Raw genomic sequence first — 12,984 nt, forward strand, 5'->3', positions numbered from 1 at the left:
ATCTATCTATCTATCTATCTATCTATCTATCTATCTATCTATCTATCATACCCAATCTGGTTTTTACAGATTCTCCAGAATGCTCCCCCTATATCCCATAGATTTTGGAGGACCATGAGACCTGAAACATTAATGCCCAAGGTGATATAGCTAACAAATCTACCAATCTGAAGTCCAGCCCTGGACTCAGAAACAGGAGAGTTCTACCTTTGACACTTAATTTTTATGGAACCATGGGCAGACAGGTCACATAACATCTTGAAGCCTTAGTTTCATCATCTGTAAAATGGGGATAATAGCTCTAGTGCTTACCCTACATGGCTGTTGAGAGGGTCAGATAAGATGTTTTTGAAACTCTTTAGAAATGTCAGTCATGAGATGCCTGATCATTTCGGGGGTGATGTGGTAATCAGACTTGTGATTTCATTGTTGTAGGGAAATGCCAGTGAAGAAGCTCCATCTCCCCATGAGAATGGGTGAGTCTCCTGCAGCTTGTAGTCTTAGAGGACCTTGGGAGCATAAACCCAGAGCTGGAAGGGACCCAGGAGGCCAATGAACCCAATTCCTTCATTTTGCATGGAAGGAAGCTAAGGCCTAGGGAGGGAAAGTGATTTGCTCCAGGTGACACAGGTAGCAAGCCTGAGAGGTGGGATTTAAACTCAAATCCTCTGATGCTGGGCAGCAGAATATAGTAGATAGAGTGCCAGGCCTGGAGTCAGGAAGATCTGAGTTCAAATCTGGCCTCAGATACTTACTACCTGTGGGACCCTGGCCAAGTCACTTTGTGTACCTCAGTTTCCTCATCTGCAAAATGAACTGGAGAAGGAAATGGCAAACCACTCCAGTATCTCTGTCAAGAGAACCCCAAGGGGTCATGAAGAGTTGGACGCAACTAAACAACAATGCCCCTCACATACAATCGATGACCAAATGCAGTGGCTTCCGCCTTCCTGAGAGATTTTTCCTGTCTGATTCCTCCTTTCTGTTCCCACTATCCCTACACGTGTATATATCCTCTTTCCTGAATTCCCCACCACCCACTCCTGCCATAAAATGACTCTAAGAAGGTTATTATCATCTCCCTATCGCTCTTCTCATAGAAGGTGCCTTTTACATGGTGGCCAAAGGAATTATTTTGCTCACAGATCACAGGCTCACAGATTGAGAGCTAGAAGGGATCTCACAGGCCATGAGTTCCAATCTCTTCTTTAAAATTTTACAGATGAGGAAACTGGAGGCAGACAGAAGTTAAGGCACTTGCCCAGAGTCACTCAGCTAGCAAATATCTAAGGTGAATTTGAACCTAGGTCCTCTTGACCTAAAGTTCTATGCCTTTTCTATTGTGCTACGGTGCCTCGACAAAACTCTTTTCCTCAAAAATCTTTCCCATAGCCCCCTCTTCCCTTCAAGGCCCTCCATAATCTGATGCCAACCTCCTTGCCTAGCCCTATCTCCTGCCACTCATCTCCACCCTCTTCGTGCTTCAGCCACAGTCCTTGTAACACCACCTATCCTGCCCAGCCTCCTTGCCCTTCCTCACTCTGATACCCTCTCCCTCTCCCATGCTTCACGTGGCGCATTCTTATTTGTCAGACCCTACTCGAATCCCCCATTTTCCAAAAGCTTCCCCTGGTTGCCCAAGTCGGTAACCACTTCCTCATTATATCCCATATACTCCTAGAGTGCCCTTCCCCAGTGCTCTGGAGTCCCCTCCATCCTTCCCTCTGCCTCTTGGAATCTCCCTTGAAGCTCCCTTCTAGACTCAACTCAAGGCTCCCCCAGATACTACAGTGCTCCCCAAATTACCTTGCATATACTCTGTGTGTAATTTATATCTGCTTATATATCTCTACGCTGTCTTCCCTCCTGTTCCCTGCCCCCCCCACATCATTTTGAGTAGGTGCTCAATACTCACCTGTTGAATTAAATTGGAAAAGCAGAAGGAACGGGATTTGAAGGGACTTTCATTGGGCTGATGAAGGACTGCCCAGCTATGGGGGGCGGGATTGTATAAAGTCCCTCCTTGTCTTCAGGCCTTACTTACAACAGGAAAGTCGGTATTAGAACCAGCTCCCTTTGGACCCTGAAGACAGTCCCTGTTCTCTCTGGCTTCTGAGAGAGCTGAGCTCCCTGAGGAATGGGGTTGCCTACCTGTCTCACTTCATCGCAGAAGAGGACGAAGACCAGGGCATAGAGGATGAGCTCTGGTGTGTGAGGCACAGAGTGGAAATCCATGAGCAGCACGTAGGCAAAGAGCAGCAGGAAGGCGATATAGAAGACCACGTTCCAGGAGAAGACCACGAATGGTGAGGTGAAGAAAGCCAGGTAGGACCAGATGAGCCTTCTATGTCTGTCAATGGGCTTCTTCCTGAGGTGGGAAAGAAATGAACCCAGGGAGTTTGGTCCTTTGGAAGTGGAACCTGCTCCTTGTGAAATGGATCTGTGCCCTTTGTATGGTCATATCTGAAATAGCTCAGCTTGCCACCTCCTACAGGAAGTTCACTGGATTCTTCCAGCCCACCCCAGCCCACCCCCAATGACTTTGAACCTACCTATAAATATTTCGTATTTACTTTCTGTGTCCCATTATTTTCCCAATAGAATGGACCCTACCCTTGAGGGGTAGGTGCTTGGCAAAGGCTGGTGAATGAATGAATGAATGAATGAATGAATGAGTTCATAGTAATGCTTTGAGGACAAAAATCCTTTGTCCACTGAATAAGGCTAGCCTTGGGTTGAACCTGCTTATTTTTTTTGAGACAATCATGGTTAAGTGACTTGCCCAAGGTCACACAGCTAGTAAGTGTCAAGCATCTGAGGTCAGATTTGAACTGACTCCAGGGCTGGTGCTGTATTTACTGCACCACCTAGCTGCCCCATGAACCTACTTATCATGTTCCCATTTTTAGATGGATTAGAAACCCACTTCGAGAAGACAAAAACACTTCAGATAGCCACCCTTTGTTCTCATTGCCAAAATTAAGCACTGCTTAATATTACCAACCAGGAAGTTCAGAATTAGGCATCTCTGCCCTCCCACCTCCAGGCTTTTGCACATGCTACCCCCCAGGAGTGGAGTGCCCTCCCAGCTCACTTTTACATCTTAAAATCCCTAGATCTAAGAAAGGCTCAACCCAAGTGTCCCCCGGTCATCCAGATCCACCTCTCCTTATATATTAAGGCCCCCTTCCAATGACTTCAGATTTGCCTTATCCTGCTTTCAGTAGCCTGTACTATATTGCTACCAGCACATTTGTTTTCAAAATTCGGCACATTTTTAGAGTCCGTTATTACAAGTCACCATGGAAAGTTTCAAGCAGCTGTGGCCATGCAAAAGAAAAGAGTTTGCAGCCCAGTAGGATAAATTATACGCATACAATACAACATATAGAATACAAATATGTGTGCACACATATACATATCTATGTATATGCACATAAATGTTTATGGCATAAGGAAACATGTAGTGAGTGCCATAGGAGAGGTGCAGACGTCCCAGTACTACAGGAGTGAACCACTCTGATCTTGGCCAAATCACCTTTCCATCTCTGCTCTGCCTCAGGAAGTTGGATAGGGTGTTCTCTGACATCCACCAGGTTCTAGATCTGTGGCCTAGCTTGTAACTTTTCTTGCCTCAGTTTACCCATCTGGAGCATGAAAGGGTTGGATTACATGACCCTGAAGGTCCCTTTCAGCTCTAAACCTAAATGCTTTGATAGAATGACACCAGGATGTGACTCAAATCAAGCTTGGTCATACCAAGTGCTGGTTGGGGGCAGCTCCACGAAGGGCCTGCCATGACAAGAGGCCAATGGTAATTACTAGAGGTCACTCCCTGGTCATCTGCCTTTTCATTCACTTTCCTTCTCTGAATGAGCCTTTTAAGGAAAACCATGGTCATTACCTGAAGGACACAAAACCACAGCCCACCAAAGGTATGAGAAACAGGCATAGAATGATCTTCCAGTTCTTGGTGTCCCGGGATATCTCTCCATACCATTGCTTGGAAAGGAAATTCTGGCGGCAATAGAGACAAAAGAATGGAGGCCATTCTCTGTCAGGGTGGGAAAGAGACAGACAGGACAAAAAACTTGCTTCCTCCATCCTCTACCACTCTCCCCACCTTGAAAATACCACCACTCTGAAACAATGTCTAATAGTACAAATCAGATTCACAAGCTGAATACAAACCTGCCACAGTCAGTTCTCTATTATGTACCTTAATGGAGAGGGAGAGAAGAGTGAATAATTCATAGAAGTAGATAGCCTCTCCCCAAGTTCCCCCAATCCACCCCCCCCCAATTGCCTGGGCTGAGCTTTGAAATCTACCCACACAGACCTGAATCATGCTCAAACCTCTACTCCCTGTGGTCCCAGCCCTGGGGCGGACTTGCTGTTGGTGAACTGTGACCCATCTATAACCACAAATCAACTACTGTTTGGATGATTCACTTATGGACCAATCATCAGCAAGTGATAGTATTCACATAAACACACTCTGATTTTTGTCCAGTGCTGATTGCTGTAAAAATGGAATTTGCAGAAGGCTGACCTAATATCACTTGTGCTTGCTCCCATCTGGATTCAGGCTTGAGCAGACAGGGTCTACACTTAGCACCCATCATATACATCATATACCCCATTCTTATAGAGCCTGGGCTCTGTGCTCTTTTTATAAATGTACTGAATACAGGTATAGATGACATGCTTATCAGATGGGCTGAAAAGGTGACTTATAATTCATTGGAGAAGAAAACAGGACACAAAAAAATCTAAACAGGTTGGAACCTTTGGTTGAATCTAATAAGATAGCACTATATAAAGGTAAATATAAAAATGTACAGTCTGGCATAGAAATCAACATTTCCCATATAAGATGGTAGAGGCATGGTGAGATGGTTAGTGTGTCTGAAAACAATTTTTTGTTGGCCTGCAAGGTCAATGTAAGGCATCAGTGTAATAAGGCAGATGACAAAGGTGGTGAGAAATTAGGCAGCATGAAGGGGTACAGAATGCCTGTTTTACTCTTCTTGGTCAGCCTGTATCTGTAGCATTGGCTTAGGTTCCAGGTACTACATTTTAAGAAAGACTTGAGTTAGTTGGAAAGAATCTGGAAAGAACTACATGTGAGTAGGTTGGAGAAGGGTTTCAAGATGTAAGAGAAGTGAGGGCAGAGCCAAGATGGTGGAACGAAAGCAGTGACTTGCTTGAGCTCTCCCCCAAACCTCTCCAAATACCTGTAAAAAATGGCTCTAAACAAATTCTAGAGCAGCAGAACCTACAAAATGATAGAGTGAAATGAATTTCTAGCCCAAGACAACCTGTATGGTTGATTGGAATGGTCTATCGTGCCAGGCTGGGAGAGAAATGCAGTTCAGCATGGGTGTGCACTCAAAGAGCAGGCCTCAGTGAACCTGGAGCAGGCCTCAGGGGACTGAATCATGGGCAGCTGTGGTGGTTTCCAGACTTCTCAACCCAGAAATGCCAAAGACAACTTAGAAGGTTAGTAGGAAAAGTCTGTGACCTCGGTGAGAGAAAAGCTAGGTTCCAGCCTCAGTCCTGGCTGCTTCTGGAGCTTCTGGTCCACAGACTGAGGGGGAAATGAGTGGCTGATCAGAGGGAGGTTGCAGGGATCTCTCTGCTGGTGCTGAGGCAGCATTCCCTTGCTTTGACTGTGCTTGGATATGGGTCACGATTCTGGGTGGTGATCTTGAGGTGAGGAGGAGTGCTGGCATGGTACAGCTTGTAGTGGCAGTAGAGAGGGAATCTTCTTCATAATTCCAAGGCAAAAAAGAGTGCTTGTGGTCACTCACAGATCAGAGCACAGGCCGGGAAAGGAGTAAACACCTCATCTCTTATCATACCACCTTGGAACGGCTGAAAATTTTCAGGTCCCTAGAAGTACCTCTGAAAACAGCTGCACAAAACCCCCAAAGCTTGGGACAGTACTTTCTCCACACTGGAAGCAGACTCCTACCTTAACAGAGTTTAAAACTCAAGAAATTGGCTGGGATCATGAGCAAACTGTGCAAAAAAAGTCAGACCATAGAATCTTTCTTTGGTGACAAAGAACATCAAAACACACAACCAGAAGACAAAAGTCAAAGCTCCTACATTCAAAATCTCCAAGAAAAATATGAATCAGCCCCAGGCCATGGAAGAGCTCAAAAATGATTTTGAGAAGCAAGTAAGAGAAGTAGAGGAACAATTGGGAAGAGAAATGAGAGCGATGCAAGAAAATCATGAAAAACTAGTCAGCAGCTTGCTAAAGGAGACCCCAAAAAACACTGAAGAAAATACCTTAAAAAATAGCCTAACTCAAATGGTGAAAGAGGTCCAAAAAGCCAATGAGGAGAAGAATGCCCTAAAAAGCAGAATTGGCCAAATAGAAAAGGAAGTCCAAAAGCTTACTGAAGAAAATCCTTCCTTAAAAATTAGAATGGAGCAATTGGAAACTAGTGACTTCATGAGAAATTAAGACATTGTAAAACAAAAACAAAAGAATGAAAAAATAGAAGACAATGTGAAAAATCTCACTGGAAAAACAACTGACCTGGAAAATAGATCCAGGAGAGATAATTTAAAAATTATTGGACTATCTGAAAACCATGATTACAAAAAGAGCCTAGATATTATCTTTCAAGAAATTATCAAGGAAAACTGCCCTGATATTCTAGAACCAGAGGGTAAAATAGAAATTGAAAGAATCCACTGATCACCTCATGAAAGAGATCCCCAAAGGAAAACTCCTAGGAATATTGTAACCAAATTCAGAGTTCCCAGGTCAAGTAGAAAATACTGCAAGCAGTCAGAGAGGAACAACTCAAGTATTGTGGAAACACAATCAGGATAACACAAGATTTAGCAGCTTCTACATTAAGGGCCCAGAGAGCTTGGAATATGATATTCCAGAGGGCAAAGGAGATAGGGTTACAACTAAGAATCACCTACCAGCAAAAATGAATATAATACTTCAGTGGGAAAAAATAGACATTCAGTGAAATAGAGGACTTTCAAGCATTCTTGATGAAAAGACCAGAGCTAAATAGAAAATTTGACTTTCAAATATAAGACTCAAGAGAAGCATGAAAAGGTAAACAGGGAAGAAAAATCATAAGGGACTTATTAAGGTTGAACTGTTTACATTCCTGCATGGAAAGAGGATATTTGTAACTCATGAGACCTTTGTCAGTATTAGGGTAGTTGGAGGGAAAATATTATATGTGTAGATAGATCAATAAATAGAGGGCACAGGATGAATTGAAGATGAATAGGTAATATCTGGAGAATAAAATTAAGGGGTAAGAGAGGATTATACTGGGAGAAGGAGCAAGGGAGAGGTAGAATGGGGTAAATTATCTCACATAAAACATACAAGAAAACACTTTTATAGTGGAGGAGAAGTGGGGGAAGGTGAGAGGGAATGAGTGAATCTTATTCTCATAGGATTTGGCTTAAGGAGGGAATAACATACACACTCAATTGGGTATGGAAAGCTATCTTACCCTATAGGAAAAGAGAGAAGAAGGGGATAAGGGGGGTGGGTGGATGATAGAGGGGAGGGCAGATTGGGGAAGGGGTAATCAGAAGCAAACACTTCTGAGGAGGGCCAGGGTCAAAAGAGAGACTACAATGAACAGGGGGCAGGATAGGATGAGGGGAAATATAGTTTTCCACAGCATGACTACCGTGGAAGTGTTTTGCATGACTACATAAGTATAATCTGTATCAAATTGCTTGCCTTCTCAATGAGGGTGGGTGGGGAGGGAGCAAGGGAGAAAATTTGGAACCCAAAGTTTTAAAAACAAATGTTAAAAAATTGTTTTCATATGCAACTGGGAAATAAGATATACAGGCAATGGGATATAGAAATCTATCCTGCCCTACAGGAAACTAGAAGAGGAAGGGGATAAGAGAAGAGGGGGAAGATAGAAGGGAGGGCAGATTAGGGGAAAGGGTATTCACAATGCAGGCTGTCTTGGGGGTGGGGGAGGGATGAGATGGGGAGAAAATTCAGAACTCAAAATCTTGTGGAAGTGAATGTTGGAAACTAAAAATAAATAAATTAATGAATCTTTATATATATCTATATATCTATATATCTATATATCTATATATATATATATAAAACAAATAAAGGTGAATGAACACCTGAAAAAAAAAGATGTAAGAGAATCACTGGAATTGAGGATGTTTACCCTTAGAAGAGAAGCCAGGGGCTGGGGGTGAACAATAACTATTAGCAGGCGAGCTCTTGAGACTGGTTTTGCTTGCTCTCTATCTCCAGCACTTAGCACAGTTCCTGACACTTAGCAGGCACTTTATAAATCCCTGTTGCCTGCCTTGATGACTGAGAGACTTTTTTCAAGTATTAGGAGGAGTGTCCCAGAAGAGAGATTAGCTTTGTTCTACATCCCCCCTCCCCCAAGGCCAAACCAGGAGAGGAGTGGAAGTGGCAAAGAGGTGAATTTAGGTTTGAGATCAGGAAAACCTTCCTAACACTTAGTGCTGTCCCAGAGTGCAGTGGGCTACATCCCGGGATGATGCCCATTGATGGCCATAGCAGAGAGGAAATGATTTTTAAAGTACATATGGGATAGAACTGTCTTAGGAGTTCCTTCCAAAGCTGGGATTCTGGTAACTAGTTCACACTAAGTTGGACTGGGAACTAGGTGTCCACTGCCTCCTACTCCTTAGCTTTTTCTGCTACCCCAAACAACTTCAATTCAAGTGAATCAAATAAACATTTATTAAGGACCTTCTGTATACCAGGAAATATACAAAAAGTAGGAAGGTAAAGACAAGTCCCTGCCATCATGGAGCTGCCCTTGGACGGGAGCAGCTTCCTATTGCTAGTATCTCAAATGTCAGGCAAATAAAAATGCCCAGTGGCAGGTCGGATGTTCAGGCAAGATTGCAGGTTTATGTGCATGGCTAGAGATCATCTCAGAAGGCAGGTAGCTCCCCCTCCATGAGGGAGATGAGAAAGAAGCTCAGAACTGAGAAAGGAGGTCTAGTCAAGACCAAATTAAGTCAAAGTGAGTTTAAATGGAGAGAAAACCCTCCTGAAAGTGTTGATGGAAGCCTCTTTGATCAGCTGTGGCTGAAGAGTCGGGCCTGGGGGTGCTGTCAGAGGCTGATCCAACCTAGTCCTCTTTCCCATGCCATGTTTTTCCTACAGAAAAGGAGCATTGCTGGCAACTGTCTCCATGATCTGATGAGGAAGTGCCCACTGTCTGGACGTTTTCTAGACTCCCATTGAGCTGGATGGGCTCTCACCTGGACTCCTGGCTGTGCAATGAACTGCTGATCTGTGGCTTCCACAGCGAGCTCCAGACAGTTGCTGCCCCCCCAGGCCTCACAGGTATACACCAGGAGCTGTTCGGCCAGATCTTCATCATTGCTGTAGCATTCTGTGAAGAGTTCTAAGACAGAGACAAAGAGAGTCAGAGACAGACATGTAGAGAGACAGAGTGAGCTCTTCAGGGACGGAGAGAGATGGAGACACAGAGAGAAAGACATGATGAATGACACAGAAACAGGAATATGATGGGAGACAGAGACACAGAGGAGATAATAAGGGACACAGAGAGAGTCCAAGACAGGGATAGAAACACAGTTACAGAGAGACAGAGAGAGAGACAAGAAAAGAGATGCAGGCAGAAGGAGAAAGATGCAGAAAAAGAGAGACAGTGAGGGGTACAAAGAGCTAAAGAAAGAGATGGAGAGACACACAGAGAGACGGAGAGACGACCTTTGGACAAGAAAACTCATGAGAAAAATGGCTAACAGCAGATTCGTGGGCAGGATAAACAGGGAGTGAGTTAGAGATGCCCGTGATGGGATCAGGTCACCAGACCTCTGGAGCTACCATCAGGCACTGAAGGATTGGGCAGCAGTGACCGATGATGTATGTGCTGTGAGCTGGAAAGTCAGGACAGTGGGCAGGAGAGAGATGGTAACAAATGGCAGGAGGGCAGAGCAGACACCAGTGACCTGGGGTTTGGGGCTGCTCCTGTCTCAGAGGAGCAGAGCAGGAGAGCCATGAGCCAGGACAGGGCTGCCAGTGCCCTTCTCTTCTTGGCCACTCACCCACGGCGTGAGTCTCATACTCATTCGCCAGCTCTTCGGATTCCCCTGCAGCGTTGATGTCATTTTTCACCTTAGCGAGGGTCTTCAGCAGCTTACTGGCTCCCAGGGCTGCCAGAGTGCAACCTCTGGTCTGTGGAGGGACCAGGACAATGTCAGGATTGGTTCTAATCACCATCAGCCCCATATCAGGTTTGTTAAGGGCTTTACATTCATGTCTCATTGGAACCTTGACCACCTTGGGAGGTAGGTGCCATTATTATTCCCATTTCACAGATAAGGAAACTGAGGGTTAGAGAGAGCACATGACTTGCCCAAAGTCACACAGCCAGTAAGGTTATGAAGCAGGAATTGGCTTCAGGTCTTCCCAACTCTGAGTCTAGAGCATTAACTGCTCTACTGGCCATCAGTCAGCTGCAGGACAGCTGGGGAGTGATGAGTCACTGCCAGGACCCCTCTGGCTTAGCAAATCCTGGCATTCAAGGCTCTGCTGATCCTCCTCCCCTCCCAGATAAGTGTCTCACTCTTTAGCCCAAAGGGACAATTCTCCATTTCATAAAAGTCTTGTGCTTTCCTACTCCTGGGCCTTTGTTCTCATCATCCCCTCTCTGTCACCTGAAACCCACCCATTAATACAGATATGAACTGGAGCTGGAAGACCTAGAGTTGGAAAGGGCCAGAGGTCACCAAGTGCAATGAGCAGCCTCCAGGAAGGGGACTCGTGGGAGCCTCAGGGCCAGCTCTGCTACTTCTTCCATTGGGGACCTTGGAGAAAGTACTTTGACATGCATGGGCCTCAGTTTCTTCATCAGTAAAATGGCAGTGTAGGCCCGCATGACCTTGGAGCCCCCCTTTCCACTCAAGATACAACTCTAACTCATTTTACAGACAAGTTGCTGCTTGGCCTCAGGGAGAAGCCGGCCACAACGGTCACATCCTGGGGCAGGCCGAAAAAGGGAGGAAAGAAAGAAGATAACAGCAGAAACTTAAGGCAAACTCTATTCAGCCTGTCAGTTCCTCTACCCAGGGATTCTTTGCCTCTACAACAATACGTTATATTTGATTTTTGCATACAATCATACACATTCGTGGTATCATTAAATCATACATTTAGAGCTAAAAGGAACCTTGGAGGGGATCTAGTCTGGTCCCTTCATTTACAGATGAGGAAACTGAGGCCCAGGGACACGAGGTTACCTGCCCAAGGTCACATAGGTAGTAAGTATAAGAGGTAGGATTGTTATTTAGGAAGCTGTCACTTAGAAGATGTCCTTCTGCCAGACAAACATTTCATTTCATTGATGAAAATATTGGGAGTAGGACCCCGGCTCTGGGAAAGCCAGAGAGGAAAATGGCCAAGGGGCAAGGAGAGGGCTTTTACCTGCTCCCAAATGACCTTGGAGAGCTCCTTCTTGTTTTGCAGAATGGCCCAGATGAACAGGGCTTGCAGCGGGTGTCTTGTGATCGGTGACACATCCTGAGGAAGAGGAGGAGAACATCTGGTCAGCATTGAGGGAGGGGAGTGATGTTACGTGTGCTAACACATATCAGCCACATGAAAAGCACCGATGGTCACACAACTGGTTACTTGGCCTCAAACCTGCTTCACTATAAAAATGAAAAAAAGAGGCCCAAGAACCCTCAGGAAAGTGATTCCTGCTTAGAGGGCAATGCAATGTGAAGAAAGGAGTCCATAAAACAAACCCCATGATTTGATCTTAGTAATGTAGCAGGTTAATCACAGAATCACAGAATTTTAGAGGCAGGAGGAACTTCAGGAGCAGCACTGGCTTAGTCGGACCCAAGCACCTCCAGAATTCCCCAAACCTACTAAGTGCTCATGCATTCACTCAGCAAGCATCTGTTAAGAACCTCTCTGAACCAGACACAGTGAGGGATACAAAGAAAAACAATGAAACAGACCCTGACCTCAAGGTGCTTACATTCTCCTGGGGGTAGGGGTGGGGAAATGGCATTCACACTGCAAATTAAAAACAAAATATATACAAACTAACTTATAAGGGGTGGAAAAGATATTCAGTCTTTGCTTTAAGACCTCCAGGGAGATAGCCCACTTCACTCTGGGACAGCTCTAATTTTTAGGAAGTTTTTCCTGGTATCAAGGCTTAAATGCCTCCTCCCCCCCCCCGCTCCCCCGTCCCCACGTCCCATTGCTCCTACTTCTGCTCTTGGGGGCAAAGCAGAACAAGACAAATCTTTTTTTTTTTTTCCCCATGGGATGACCTCTTAAGTACTTGAAGTCAGTCACACTTCCAGTTCTTGTCCCAGCATAAAGTGAGACTAAGGTAACTGGAGGCAGAGTTAGCTGCCATGTTCTCTATGAAACCATCCATGAAACTGAGCAGGCTAAGAATGATTCTTCCCTATGTAGGCATAGATGTTATTTGGCTTCTATAGATTTTTCAGGCTAGTCATTGAGCCCAAATAGAATGAAGACTAGAAGGAGCCAGGAAAGATTAGAATTGTAGAACTTAGAACTAGACAGGGCCTCAGAGGTCACCTGGTCCAACCCATCAGTGGTCTGTTAAATAGTTCTGGAAGAAATCAAGGCAGCTCAAACACCGCAGAATCACAGAATTTGAGAGCTGGAAGAGCCCTCCCCAGCCTTGGAGTCCAACCACACATGAAGGAAGCCCCACTACAAAATACAGGACAAGTGGTTGGCCAGCCTCTGCTGGAGGACCTCTAATGAAGGGCAGCCCACTGATGCTCCAGGCTTCCCTTCCATGCAAGGACAGCTCTCATTGGTAAGGAGTTTTGCTTGAAATCCAGCCTGAATTTCTTTACAACTGTCACCCACTGTTCCTGGCTCTGTCCTCTAGGGCCAAACAAAATGAATCTATCAGTGAGGTAATGTATAAAGTGCTTTGTAAA

At 45.0% G+C, this 12,984-nt stretch overlaps 1 protein-coding gene across 1 annotated transcript in view; it reads right to left on the minus strand.

The window, feature by feature from the left end:
* Positions 1 to 12,984, minus strand: part of TRPM8 (transient receptor potential cation channel subfamily M member 8) — a 60,416-nt gene that overhangs the window by 17,029 nt on the left and 30,403 nt on the right. The window contains exons 12-16 of the mRNA XM_027857464.1: positions 11,471 to 11,566; positions 10,093 to 10,222; positions 9,280 to 9,425; positions 3,905 to 4,017; positions 2,152 to 2,368 (exon numbers count right to left, since the gene is read on the minus strand). Of these exons, the coding sequence (XP_027713265.1) occupies positions 2,152 to 2,368; positions 3,905 to 4,017; positions 9,280 to 9,425; positions 10,093 to 10,222; positions 11,471 to 11,566 (702 nt within the window). The remainder of the gene's footprint in view (positions 1 to 2,151; positions 2,369 to 3,904; positions 4,018 to 9,279; positions 9,426 to 10,092; positions 10,223 to 11,470; positions 11,567 to 12,984) is intronic.

This window comes from Vombatus ursinus, unplaced genomic scaffold, assembly GCF_900497805.2.
Source record: "Vombatus ursinus unplaced genomic scaffold, bare-nosed wombat genome assembly UNPS02012147.1, whole genome shotgun sequence".
Taxonomy (NCBI): Eukaryota; Metazoa; Chordata; class Mammalia; order Diprotodontia; family Vombatidae; genus Vombatus; species Vombatus ursinus.